The sequence below is a fragment of the Magnolia sinica genome, chromosome 2 (assembly GCF_029962835.1).
Source record: "Magnolia sinica isolate HGM2019 chromosome 2, MsV1, whole genome shotgun sequence".
In the NCBI taxonomy this organism is placed as follows: Eukaryota; Viridiplantae; Streptophyta; class Magnoliopsida; order Magnoliales; family Magnoliaceae; genus Magnolia; species Magnolia sinica.
Window position 1 is genome coordinate 21,263,707 of NC_080574.1, and position 12,654 is coordinate 21,276,360.

General features: G+C 43.0%; 1 protein-coding gene across 1 annotated transcript; it reads right to left on the reverse strand.

Annotated features, from left to right (window-relative positions):
• Positions 1-2,200: 2,200 nt before the first annotated feature.
• Positions 2,201-11,590, reverse strand: LOC131236582 (F-box protein At5g39450). The gene is made up of 2 exons (XM_058233858.1): positions 9,605-11,590; positions 2,201-2,874 (listed from the first exon to the last, which is right to left on the reverse strand). The coding sequence occupies exons 1-2, from the start codon at positions 11,512-11,514 to the stop codon at positions 2,862-2,864; spliced, it is 1,923 nt and encodes a 640-aa protein (XP_058089841.1). The 5' UTR covers positions 11,515-11,590; the 3' UTR covers positions 2,201-2,861.
• Positions 11,591-12,654: the final 1,064 nt, after the last annotated feature.

Consider the following 12,654-nt stretch of genomic DNA (forward strand, 5'->3'; position numbering starts at 1 on the left):
TGTAAGCGGGATTGGGAGGTATTCCAAAGGTTTCTAAATAGTTCTAGGGTTTCAAAGGGGTGGAGTAAGGGTGAGATTCGAGGTTGTTCGAATCGGGTAAGCCTTCTCTCTTTGTAATTTCTGCTTTCATAGTGAATTTTTGTCGCTTTATGCCGTGGTTTTTTCCTGAAAGGGTTTTCCACGTTAAAATCCGTGTTCTTTTTGTGTTTGCTTGGTACTTTTGGATTGCTATCCTAGATTCATCTTTGTGTGATTCCGTCGTTCCCCCAACAGGTAATTGGTGAAAACCAATATGTTGTTAGTAATTCATAAAGTTCACATGTGCCAGCGAATCATACAAATGCAATATCCAAGCCATCCATCAGGTGAGTCTGACCGTGTAGATGTTCTAACAAAAGTAAAACTGCTCTGCTCAGTAGGTGACCACCCTGTTTGAAATAGGTGGATGGGCTCAGCAGGTGACCATAATGTTTGAAATAGGTGGATGGGCTAAAGTTTTTTTTCTCAGCCATACATTTGTTTTGGAAATTGTAGACCCTCCGGTCTAGCAGACCGACCTGATTATGTTGGATCCCAAGCATACAAACGTAGGGAATATAGTATAATACAATTTGATCATGGGATCCATCCCAAGAATTCCCGTTTGCAATAATATCAAATTTCAACAATATAATAATATGTATAAACAGTGGAGATCATAAAGGCATACAATTTGCACAAAAGAGATGTCTGTGATACCGATCTCTTAAACCAAGGAGTCTCTCCCTGATCTATTCCCATACCGAAGAATTGATATAGCCCAACGTCTAATCCTCTGGTAGGTGCCAAGAAAGATGTATACCATTCACAAAAGTAGACCACACGTGAGGACAATCAAAGATGATGGAGTGGATCTCCGCTCTGAACTCTGACATACTCTCTTTTTTCTTACACTCACACGTCCCATGGGGTAGGGACGTTCAGAGCTAGCTATGAACTCTTCTCTAGATAGGATCATATAAATAATAAGAGGTTAAGGTTTCAGGAGTGCACCCAATATGGTGCTCTGTCACCCTACGTACTTCGATGTAATCTACTGTGAAGGAAACCCATCAATCCGCCTCATCCATGCATGTACTCATGATTCAATCCCTCCAATGCCATGGTGTATCCACTAATGATCATGCCACATGGCAATCAAAAGTGAGCCATTAGATCTAGGCCATCAAGTTATCATCAAGCGTGTTCAAAACAGTTTTAATGGTTAAAACCAGTAGATCACTTGTTGGCCCATGCAAGAATCAATGACTCCTGATGGAAATACCCATCTAAGTCTACTTTATTGGCCCCCGCGTGGACCTCATATGAAGAGCCAAAGCCGACCATTCAAGATCATGACCCTTACATGTCTTCAAGTCTAAGGATCAAACTATTTTTCATGCATCATCAAGTCCAGATCTCACAATCACAATCCAAGCTAATGAGCCCCCATACAATTTACTTGATCTCGATCCACCAATGTGAATGACCAAAGGTCCAAACCTGGATCACTTGTTCATGGTACACTCACACTCTTGTGCAATGTAAGGAGAAGGCATAAACCAATGCCAAGTCGGCTCCCGATGGTGGAGACTGTCCATCCTAACCCAAGCCAGTCCCCTCATACAAGATGACTGTGCGTCTCATAAACTGATGTCCACATGTGTGTCCCATGCACATGTGACAATCATAGTCTAATAGGGTACTGAGATCCATCCATGGACCATGACTCTCCCAGGTCAATGACCGTCATGTCCAATCTCAAGTTCCCAAGGACTATCAAAGTAATCACTCAAAAAACCCAATAAATGAAAGCAACATTAAATCTGTCTAAGGCATATCACATGTTCAATCTAGGATCCATGGTCACCACAATCAACAGTTGAGATCCGCCCAATCACATCCACATGGCTAGTGGATAAAGGCATGGATGGTTTCCTAGGGCACTAATTCCAACAGATTCATGGTCCAACCATCTACATAGTGGTACCCCTCTGATGGATGGGTTGAACCCCACACCAATGTGTGGTGTTGTCACATGTGTAGCATGTACATTCTTGCAGGATTAGCAAAGCTCCATGACAAATTAGATGCTGACGAAGTAAAATCACTACTCAGTAATGTGTTTGGAAATGTAAATATGCTTGTGTAAAATTTCTGCAGATTCTCCATTTCACAATCATAGAGACAAGGTTCTGGTGCTATGCCATAAGAAAACAGATGAAAAGGACAATTGTGAATATTCCAGTTAACAATGCAACACAAAAGAGAAGTGCAATTACCAATTACCACTTGCGTACCTGTCAAGGAAGGCAAGTTTTCCAGAGAGAAGATATGCTCCACATTGAAAAGTGGAAGAAATCGATCCATCCATGCAGAGGGATTATAATAGAGCACCCTCTATGGCCTGCTGATATTTGGATAGGTGGATGGAATTTTAGCAGGATCATTTGGTCAGATTTTTCCCATTCCTTGCATACTGATGTGAGTGATCCCTGATGCAGGATGCTATTATCCATTGCTTTGCAATTATTTCATATATACTCGAATTCCGTAGACAATATCGGTTTGAACAAAGCCAACAGAAAATATATCACTTCATCCTACGCTAATTCAAAAAAGAATTCCAGAGCTCCTCACAGTAGCTTTGGCAACACTGCCAATTCTTGATGAGCCTTTTGAGTTCCGAAAGCTGAACTTCTCACCAAGAGGACAAATCAGCTTCTGTACTTCGAAGCATAGGCTGCTGCCGTGCTCCCAAGCATGATTTCAATTCACTCTGTGGAATCAGAGCGGTGGAGTATCTTATACATGCTCACTTCATAGATCAGTGTAACTTCCCGTCAATGAAAGTTCCTGTCATGGAAAAAGAGGATTTACTTGAGAATACGATTCAATAACTATACAGTAGGTAATAGCTCTGGTTAGAATTCATTTAAGTAGAAACATAAAACAGTAAAAAAAAAAAAAAGTGATAAGAGCTGACGTCTACATGTTTTTGGTACACGACTGAAGGGCTGACAATGGGTCAGGCCTGGGGTTGGCTTCGGCCCAGATTTTGAACTTTTCTACCTGGGCTCGTCAGTCCAGCCCTATCGAAAATTGACTTTGCATGTTTGGGCCTGGCTCATTGACAGCTCCATTCATGGGTACTTAAATTTCTCACCAGTTATGTACAAAATGACTGAGTGAACTTAACAATGATTGATACTAATGAAATGTGCTTGTGCTTCATTTCTGCTTGCATTCAGATTACTAACAACAAACCAGAATATCTTTGTGGGCTGTCTGCTGCGGTAGCTTTACAGTCGCAGCTTCATGGGGAATTCAAGGTTTAGAAACCCTTATCCAAATCATACTCAATGGGAGACTACTGACAGACCAGAATCACGGTTGAATTGACTAGACGCTTGTAAATTTTGATTGATTACATAACAAAAACACTACAGATATGACTTTTGTTATTCTAATAGTATGGTCTCTCTGTTTAACACGTCAAGTGCCAGCTTCTGGTATATATATATATATATATATATATATATATTTGCCATAAGCTAGTTTTAAAGTGTCAAGGTAAGGGAAGTTCTCCAGGACAAATGAAGTTAGTTTCCCTTCAGAAGACCAGACCTTAATGTGACAAGCTTTAAGATATAACCCTATAGTACCAAGGCTTTCTATATTTAATAGAGGTTGACGACATGGCTGCTAGAACAGCTTGAAATCTTCATGAGTGAAACCTAACATGAAAGTCTGCCAGGCACTCAACATCTTGAGTGGAATGCATGGCCAAGAATGTCTCCCTTCTTTGAAGTCTTGTTATTGTATTATAAATGCTGTATTTAACAGAGTTGGTCTTATTATTGTAGAAGAAGGTCTCCCTTTTATAAAGTCTCAAAGTCTTATTATTGCATTATAAATGCTGTATTTAACAAAGGTTGTCCTATTATTGTAGAAGAAGAAGAAGAACATATTTCCCTCTTCTAAAGTCTTACTATTGTATTATAAATGTTGTGTTTAACAGAGGTTTGTCTTATTATTGTAGAAGAAGGCAAAGAAGACAGAGAAGAAGAAATTCTTCTTGCTAGGTTTCACTCATTAAGATTTCAAGCTGTTCTAGAAACCATGTCGTCAACCTCTATTACATTTCTTGCTAGGTTTCCCTTGTTAAGATTTCAAGTTGTTCTAGCAGGCATGTTGTCAACCTCAATTGGCATAATTGTATGTTAACAAGAACACAAATACAACTTTCATTACAATGAGATGCAGCAATTAGAAGATATATCCAGGTTTAACCAACAAAAATACTCAAAATATCAAGCCAAACATAAAGAGATCCGCATAAATACATTTGCATTGAGTGCGATATGAAATGTGTATATTTTGGTAAGAAGGCACATTGCTAAAATTGATCTCACAAGATAAATTTAGCAAACTAGTTGCTCAATATTTTAAACTGTTCATTGACAGATTTATTTGAGAGAGAGAAAATTTTACTATCCCTATGTGAGAAATCATGATGTGCAATTATAGCATTAAGGTCCACTATGGACTTCCCCCTCTGCACAGACCAGGGGCATCCACGTTAAAACATGAGAGACTATTGAATGCATGTTTTGGCACAAACACAGAACTACCGTACTTCAGAAAGCAAACTGTACTTCCCCTCTATTAGTCGACTTTTAAGTGCATGTAAATGTCTCAGTATTTTGTGAGCCCATGGGACCATGTATTATTTGCATGCAGTATGTTCATGCTAGATTGAATTATTCTACATTCATGTCTCAGACTTTCCAAGATGGTGCAGTCGTTCTGGTTGTTTCAATTCAAGAATTCAGATCCTTTTTTTTTTAAGGTTTACACATGCACTCACACCACAGTGGGATTTCACCACAATGGGTACTTGAACCCATGACCTCATGTTGAAACTCTTATGAGTCTACCACTGAGCAAGGTATTCAAAATTGGTTACATAACGGCCGTTACGTAACGGTAACAGTCATAACCGTTACACGTTACGGGGGGTCGAAACGGCCGTAACAGCCATTACAGAAAAAACTGGCTGTAACGGTCCCTTAACGCCCCGTAATGGTCCCCTAACAATTTTTTCAAAAAATTAAAAAAGGGCCATAATGGCCGATACGGGGGCTGTAATGGCCCGTATCATAACAGTAAAGGTGGTGGCCATTACGGCTACCGTTAACGTTTTGGAACACCTTGCCACTGAGGCATGAGCAAGGACCCCAAGAATTCATATATAAAGTGACACATTCTATAAAATTATGAATGTATTTTGCCTAATCTATTTTGCATTTTTACTTTTTATTCTTTTCAAGATGGTGCAATCTTTGTGGTTGTGACTAAAAATTCAGGTTCAAAATGGGGCATCCTATGAAGTTCTGCTGTTCACCTCAAGTTTTCACACTGTTAGAGTACACAATCATTGGTGTATATGAGGTTCACTATTCTATTGCAAGCATAATGTTGTGGTCCTCCAAAACAATATGCTTAGAATATATTAATGCACCTCATGTACACCAAGGACTGTATACCCTAACACATTAACAAGGGCTTATAAATCAGTTAATGTTGTATTCTTGGTTTTGAATAACAGTATTGGTGGGTGAATCGGACGGGCCCAAAAGTGAATTAGATATGGGGCAATATTGGGCACGTATTGGCAGATTTTTTTAGCACAAAAATCTTGAAAATTATTGGAAAACCAGGAAAGCAATGTAAAACACTTGAATCTATCATTACTTGATTGTGTTTCTAACATGTATTCAATGGTATATCATATCATTCTTTGATAACATTGCTGTCTGACAGCTTTACCTGCTGAAAGTCAATCAAATGGGCCTTAATTGAACACAAGTCAGGCATGATTTGGTGGATTATGACCCACTGCATATAAATACAACAAAAAGAAGATGAAAAAAACTACAATAAAAAATAAAAAGGTGATGGTTTATCCATTCTTTCAATATTTCCCAAAATGGTCCATTCTGCTTCTATTCATCAAATCCCACTAAAATATTGTGTTTTGATCCTCAATTTTGTTCTATGAAATCCCCAAGAGCTTCTCAAGTGGACAGCCATGGCCACCTACTAGAGCATGACAAATCATATTCACAATCATAGTTGTCAATATTGTAACATGGCCACTGCCCCCTAGTCTCTTAGGAGATACCTGTCACCTAAGGGCCTTTCAACTAGGAGATGGAAAAGTTAGGCGCATCACACAAATACTCAAATTAAGATATTTGGGTTGGGTTTGCCTGGGACACTTTCCAATTTTTCCTCTCATATCTAAAATGACAATATAGGAGACCCTTTTTCTTCTTTGATGCAACCCCCCCAAGGGCAACAAAGGGATAAAGGAAAAAAGATGGAAAGTCCCTGGAGATATTGCCTCCATTCATCAAGAGCAACCCCCCACCCCCTCCTTTTAAGGTTTTTTTTTCCTCAGTTGGTATGTGTGTGCATGGGTAGGGGGTTAGCAGACAACTTCCTCCTTGAGGGCCAACTTGCAGCCAAGGCATTGTCCTTGCTACACCTCATTGGGCACACCTAAACACGTTGTTAAAATTACACACCTAAACACGTGTGTCGGGTCGGCAATTTTTTCAGTTCTTCTCAATGGATCTCCTCACGGTTTCTTCAAGAGTTCAAGGGGACTCAGGCAAGGGGATCCTCTGTCCCCATTTCTATTCCTCATTGTGATGGAGTCCTTCTCCAGAATGCTGCAGCAAAGGCAGGCAGAAGGAGTGCTGCATGGGATCTCTATTTCAGGAATGTGCGACCAGATGGAAATGCCGTTACCTCTCTTTAGGCGGTCGCATCACTCTCATTAAAGCCTCCTTATCCAACCTCCCAATCTATTTCATGTCCCTTTTGAAATGCCCAAGGGTGGTCCTTGTTTCGCTGGAAAACATGAGAAGAGATTTCTTATGGCAAGGTTAGGAGGTCAAACAGAAATTCCCTTTGCTCAGCTGGAAGGAGGTGTGTAGGAATTGCCAGGATGGGGGGGGCGCAGGGATCCGGAACCTTAAAGACATGAATCGGGCGTTGATGGGCAAGTGTATCTGGCGTCTGGGAACAGAATCTGGAAGTTTTTGGAATAAAGTTATCAAGCTTAAATACGGCCTTTCCAATGACGGCTGGTGGATTAAAGAGTCCTCCACTCGCAAGGCGTCCTTCATATGGAAGGATATCCTCCACACGAAAAAGGACGTGATTAGAGGCATTGCTTTCGGTTTGGGCAATGGTAAAAAAATTCGTTTATGGGAAGACATTTGGATTGGGGACTCTCCGCTCAAAGTCCGCTTTCCTTCTATCTTCGCTCTTGCCTCACACAAAGATGCATCCGTAGCGGACTATTTCGAGATTATCAATGGCCTGCCTGTTTGGAACATTGTTTGCAGAAGGAATTTGCATGACTGGGAAATCCCTGAATATGCTGATTTGCTGACTCATCTCTCAACTTCTTGGCCTTCTTCAAAGAATGATATTCTGAGATGGATCCTCGATAAGAACGGAGTTTTTTCGGTTACATCCCTATATTCTTCCCTGTCAGCCTCCACTTCCTCCACCCAGCTTCGTCACGTGCCTCTCCTGTGGAAGTACGCTGCTCCTCCCAGGGTAGTGGCTTTTGCCTGGCTTGCAGGTAGGAAGAAAATCCTCACTATTGACAATCTCAGACGCAGGGGTATGACTATCCCGAACATCTGCTTATGCTGCATGCGTGATGCAGAATCAGTCGACCACCTTCTGCTTAACTGCTCGTTTATTCAAGCCGTTTGGGTTGGGATTTTTCTTTCCTTTTGCATCTCCTGGTGTCTTCCTGAGAAGATCGACAACCTTCTTTCTGCTTGGCACGGTGTGCATCTTGGCAAATCAAAGACCAAGCTCTGGAGAATGGCGCTTCTTGCAGTTTGGTGGTCTGTTTGGGAAGAGCGAAATAACCGTTGCTTTCGGGACTTGGCAAATTCTGCTGACTTTGTGCAGTCTAAGGCCAAAAGGGCTATTATTGAGTGGGCTGTTTATGGCTCCTCCTTTGTAGAGAGCGATTTGCTTTTCCTTTCTTAACTTTCTGATCTGCTATCTCAGCGGATCTTTGTTTTTCTTTTTGTTCTTCTGTGTTTTCTCCTTTTTTAATGAAATCGTTATCTTTCAAAAAAAAAATTTACACATAAAACCTAACCTAGGGCAAATAACAGCTTGGTGAGAAAATAAGGATACATTTGAAAGAAAGAAAAATTACAGTCAGTGTTCAAGTAAATAAGTTTAGGATCGGTGACATCCATCTCAACATTGATCGAATACAGAGACACTACAGATGGACAACCAAATCTAAAGTAAGCCATATCAATGTGATAACAAGGACTGGTCTGCAGAAAGACAGTGTGGAAATGCTAGCACAGAGAAAACTTAGTTAGGCGGGCCTTAGACAGTAATATTTTTGCAGAAACAACTGACCTGGCAGGACTATAACCCAATTAATTGCACTTCACAGAGAAAATGCTAATTAAAAAATAGTCCTCGCAACATTTATGTAGCAGGATAACATCAATAGAAAACATATAAAGCAGGGTGTCTTATTGGCATTTGCTATTTTTCTCGGTTGGATCAGAAAACTGTAAAGCAAGATGCAAGGCAATTTTATGCAGAACAAGTTAAGAATGTCATAACATGATATGCTAAATTTTAACGGTAGTGAATGAATTCATGAATGGAAAGACGGCATATTTGGAAATAAATACTATCACTAGAATGATGGAAAATTTTAAAATGATGCTTTTAGACCACAAATTTGTAATAGGCCTTTTCCAATTCCACGTGAGAGAGAAAGGATAAGACCAAACAAAAGGAACATCGACTTACCGGCAGAGACACGTAAGACAATGTGTTCCAAATACATAACAGAATGCACATCATGCAACTTCATGGACAGAACAAAACCCATAAAACAACTGTACAAAAGGATAGAGGTGATGAAGATTGTCTTGCTTTATTTTCCTGTACTGTCCAACGCAAACTCTAATGCAGGAAATGGATTATAAAAATTTTAGATCAGAAAAGGATGCATCCAGTGTGCGTTGGATACCATTTAATAAATGTTATAAGCCCCACAACCAGAAGATTGATGAATATGCCGACCTATCCGTACCAACCAAAAGATAAGCTACCTCATGAATGAACCGATCGTATAAAAAAAAGCATATTGGATATTTCTAGCCACTTGATCTTAAGGACTTCTTTTCTGGACAGCTTTAAACTTTTCTTGAGCTTTCAAAAATGGGTGCCGGAACAGTTGGTCATCAACTTCCAAACAGTGCAATTTTCATAACATGGCTCATCCAAGAGGTGGTGCACCATGGTAACTAGTAAGTGCACCAATCAATGGTTTATAGGGTTGAAACTACTAAATGGCAACCAATGCAAACTGTGTCCTAAACCAGATTGCAAGCATTCAATAATCAAAACCATTTATCTGCAATAAAACTAATAAAATCACAATTACTTGTATCTCCATATAAATTGAAGCGAATAGGCAGGCAGAAATTCACGAGGAGCTAACAGAGCTCACCTTGGAGAAGGCAAACAATGTGAGGCGCTTGCAGAGCCTACAAACACATTCGAATGTGACTTGGTCAAATATGAAAAATTGAAAATTGCGGATAGAGCTGGCACCCTTTCGCCTCTCTTCAGGAGATTTTGTAGGTTGAGCCGCTGCAAGGTCAAGACTGCCTTGGTTTCATTCCAAACGAAGGCAAGAAGTCCATTTTGAGTCACGAACAATGCACCAGGCTTCGAACCTGGATATCTAAAACCATACCCATTTGCAATTCCCTCTCCATGGTAAGCTTGTTTTATTTCCACGCGAACAGAATCTCCATCAACATCCCATGGGAATGGATCTGATGATGGCTCATCAACCTTAACGATAAACATCGCGGATCCATTGGGATGAAGAACATAGTGGGTCCCTTCCAAAATCTTCGTTGCAATGAGCATCCGCTGCCCCTCTGTCTCATCATACGAAATCAAAACGAAGAACAAGGCCTTTGCTGGCTTGTCTTCGGTGGGCCGTCCAGGTGGCCAACCGAAAGACCCGCCCCACAAACCAGCATATTCATGATCAGGCCCCGGCACCTGTAATGGCAACTTGTACAGGGCATAGCGATTGTCATGCATATTGGGCCATGCTCGATAACTAGAGAGCTTCACCTTTGAAGCGACCAAGCTCAGTCCAATCGTGTCACTCGCTCTCAGAAATTCCTGCAGGGGAGCATGCTTACGCTCACTAGTGCTTGGAGAGCCATTCTTCAAAAACAGCATGCTACTGTTACCATTTGCTGAATTCGACCTCCCGAGCATTTGTTTCAGACCGTCTTTGAAATAGCCAGCGACACTTCTCCTCTTCCCGGTCTGCAAAGGGGCTCCCTCATCCCAATTCACAGTCAATGAATGCCAAGTCCCTGAACGGTCGAGAATTTTCTTCGTTGTCTTGCCGGAATCCATCTGGCGCCCATCCGACCACAGCCCAGGCATTCCCCACCAATTAACACGCCCCTCTCCAACCTTGTACATCTGGACAAGCAACGATCTCCGCTCCAGCAATAGCACCATCTCCTTCGCTACTTCTTCACCCGATCTCACAAACAGCGGGCTGCGACTCAAAGAATCAGGAACCTTGAGCCCGACCTGGTTCGCAACGAGCTCCAGCATCTTCCGCCGGTCTCCAAAAGCCAAGCGGCTGAACGGCACCACGGCAGACGCCGAGGCCGCAGCAGTTGCCGCCATCCTGCTTGATCTCGAAAGGCTGCTGTTGGACCGTCCGATTGCCCTTGATGGCTCCGCATCCGAATCGCAATGGCGGGCCATGCTCTTCGTGTGCGACAGCTTGCCTCCGCTGCTGCCACGCGGCTCGACCTCGAGCAGCAGCACGTTGCAGTTGCTTTCGACGGATCTCAGCAAGCCAGGGTAGAAGTAGTCGGAATCGCGCTCACGGCCGTGGAGGAAGAAGGCAGGGGAGCCGTCGGGCAGGGCAACGATCTCGAAGACTGGGGCCCACAGAAGGGGACTGCCGTCGATGCCGGATGGACCCAGCTCCTGAGGGATGACGCGGCAGGCGACGACGGAGGCGAAGCCGGGCATGATGTAGACGACGTTGCCGAGCTCGGGGTTTTGGTGGACCCACAGGCCGAGGAGGGGCTGGATGCGGAGCAGGAAAAGGCATATGGATTTGTACGAGGGGAACGCGACACGCCATTCGGTGAGCTCGCGGGGCGGGAGAAGCTGAAGGCGGGAGCACTGGACGTGCCAGATTTTGTCTGAGTGGGCCAGGGATTGAAAGGCACGGCAGCAGAGGCTGAGATTGCATGTGTCGCGGGGGTGGAGGGAGCGGGAGATGATGGCCAGGACGTCGTCCGGGAGGGAGAGAAAGAGGTGCGAGCCACATGGATCTGTGGACTCGAGGCTCGCACCAGATAACATGGCGAGGGTGTACTGAAATTGGATTCTGAGAGAGAGAGGGAGAGAGAGAGCGGGGACATGTAAATGGGATGGGGTGTGGGTTTTTGGATGGGAGAGGAGGACGGAGTCCCGTACAACACTTGATTGTAGCGAACCAGTGCAACAAAAAGCTGCGCGTGGCCCGCAGTAATGTCTGTGTGACATTCAGTCCGTCCATCAGTTGCGACATCTGATGGTAGCGTGTGGGCCTGGAAATCATGAAGATGCACGACTCAAGTGGGCCATACCATAGGGAAGAGTGGAGATGCGGACGCTTACCATTGAAACCTTACCGGACCCCACCGTGATGTTTATATTCCATCCAACCCGTTCATACGTTGCTCCCCGCAAGGATAAATGGATAGAAACAAATATCGGCCTTACCGAATACTTGAACCTGCCACAGTATAGTTTGAACGGTGGTCGTCCCATCCCACTCTTTCCCGTGCTGTGCTCTAGTTGAGCCGAGCTTTAGCTCGACCCGATTCGTAACATGATCCGACGCAAATGATGGACGGATTGGATGTGACGCAGATATCACGGTGGGCCCCACAACACTTGCTGCAGGCGATCGAGTCGCGGAGTGGACTCATGTGGTGAGAGGCCGATTGACGAGAAGGATTTTTAGATGCTGGAGTCTTCGTGGGGCCCACGTGACTGTCGGCTATTTTGTTTGGGAACGGATTGGCTACTCCCTCTGCCACCAGCCCCGTGGCTGGTGGTCGGTGCTCTGTGGGCCCCACCATGATGTATGTGTTTTCTCCATTCCGTTCATCCATTTTTAAAGATCATTTTAGAGCTTGATCATAAAAATGAGAGGAATATAAATCTCAGGTGGACCACACCACAGGAAAACAATATTGATTGGATATCCACAATTAAAATCCTCCTAAGGCCCACTGTACTGTTTATTTGACATCCAATCTGTTGATTAGGTCATACAGACCCAGATGAAGGGTAAAAAACATATCAGCTTGATCCAAAGCTTTTATGGCCCTAAAAAAAATTTAATGGTCAAAATTCATTAAACACTGTTTCCTGTAATGTGGTCCACTTGAGATTGGGATATAACTCATTTTTGGTCTAATACCATAAAATGATCTAGAAAACTAGATGAACGGC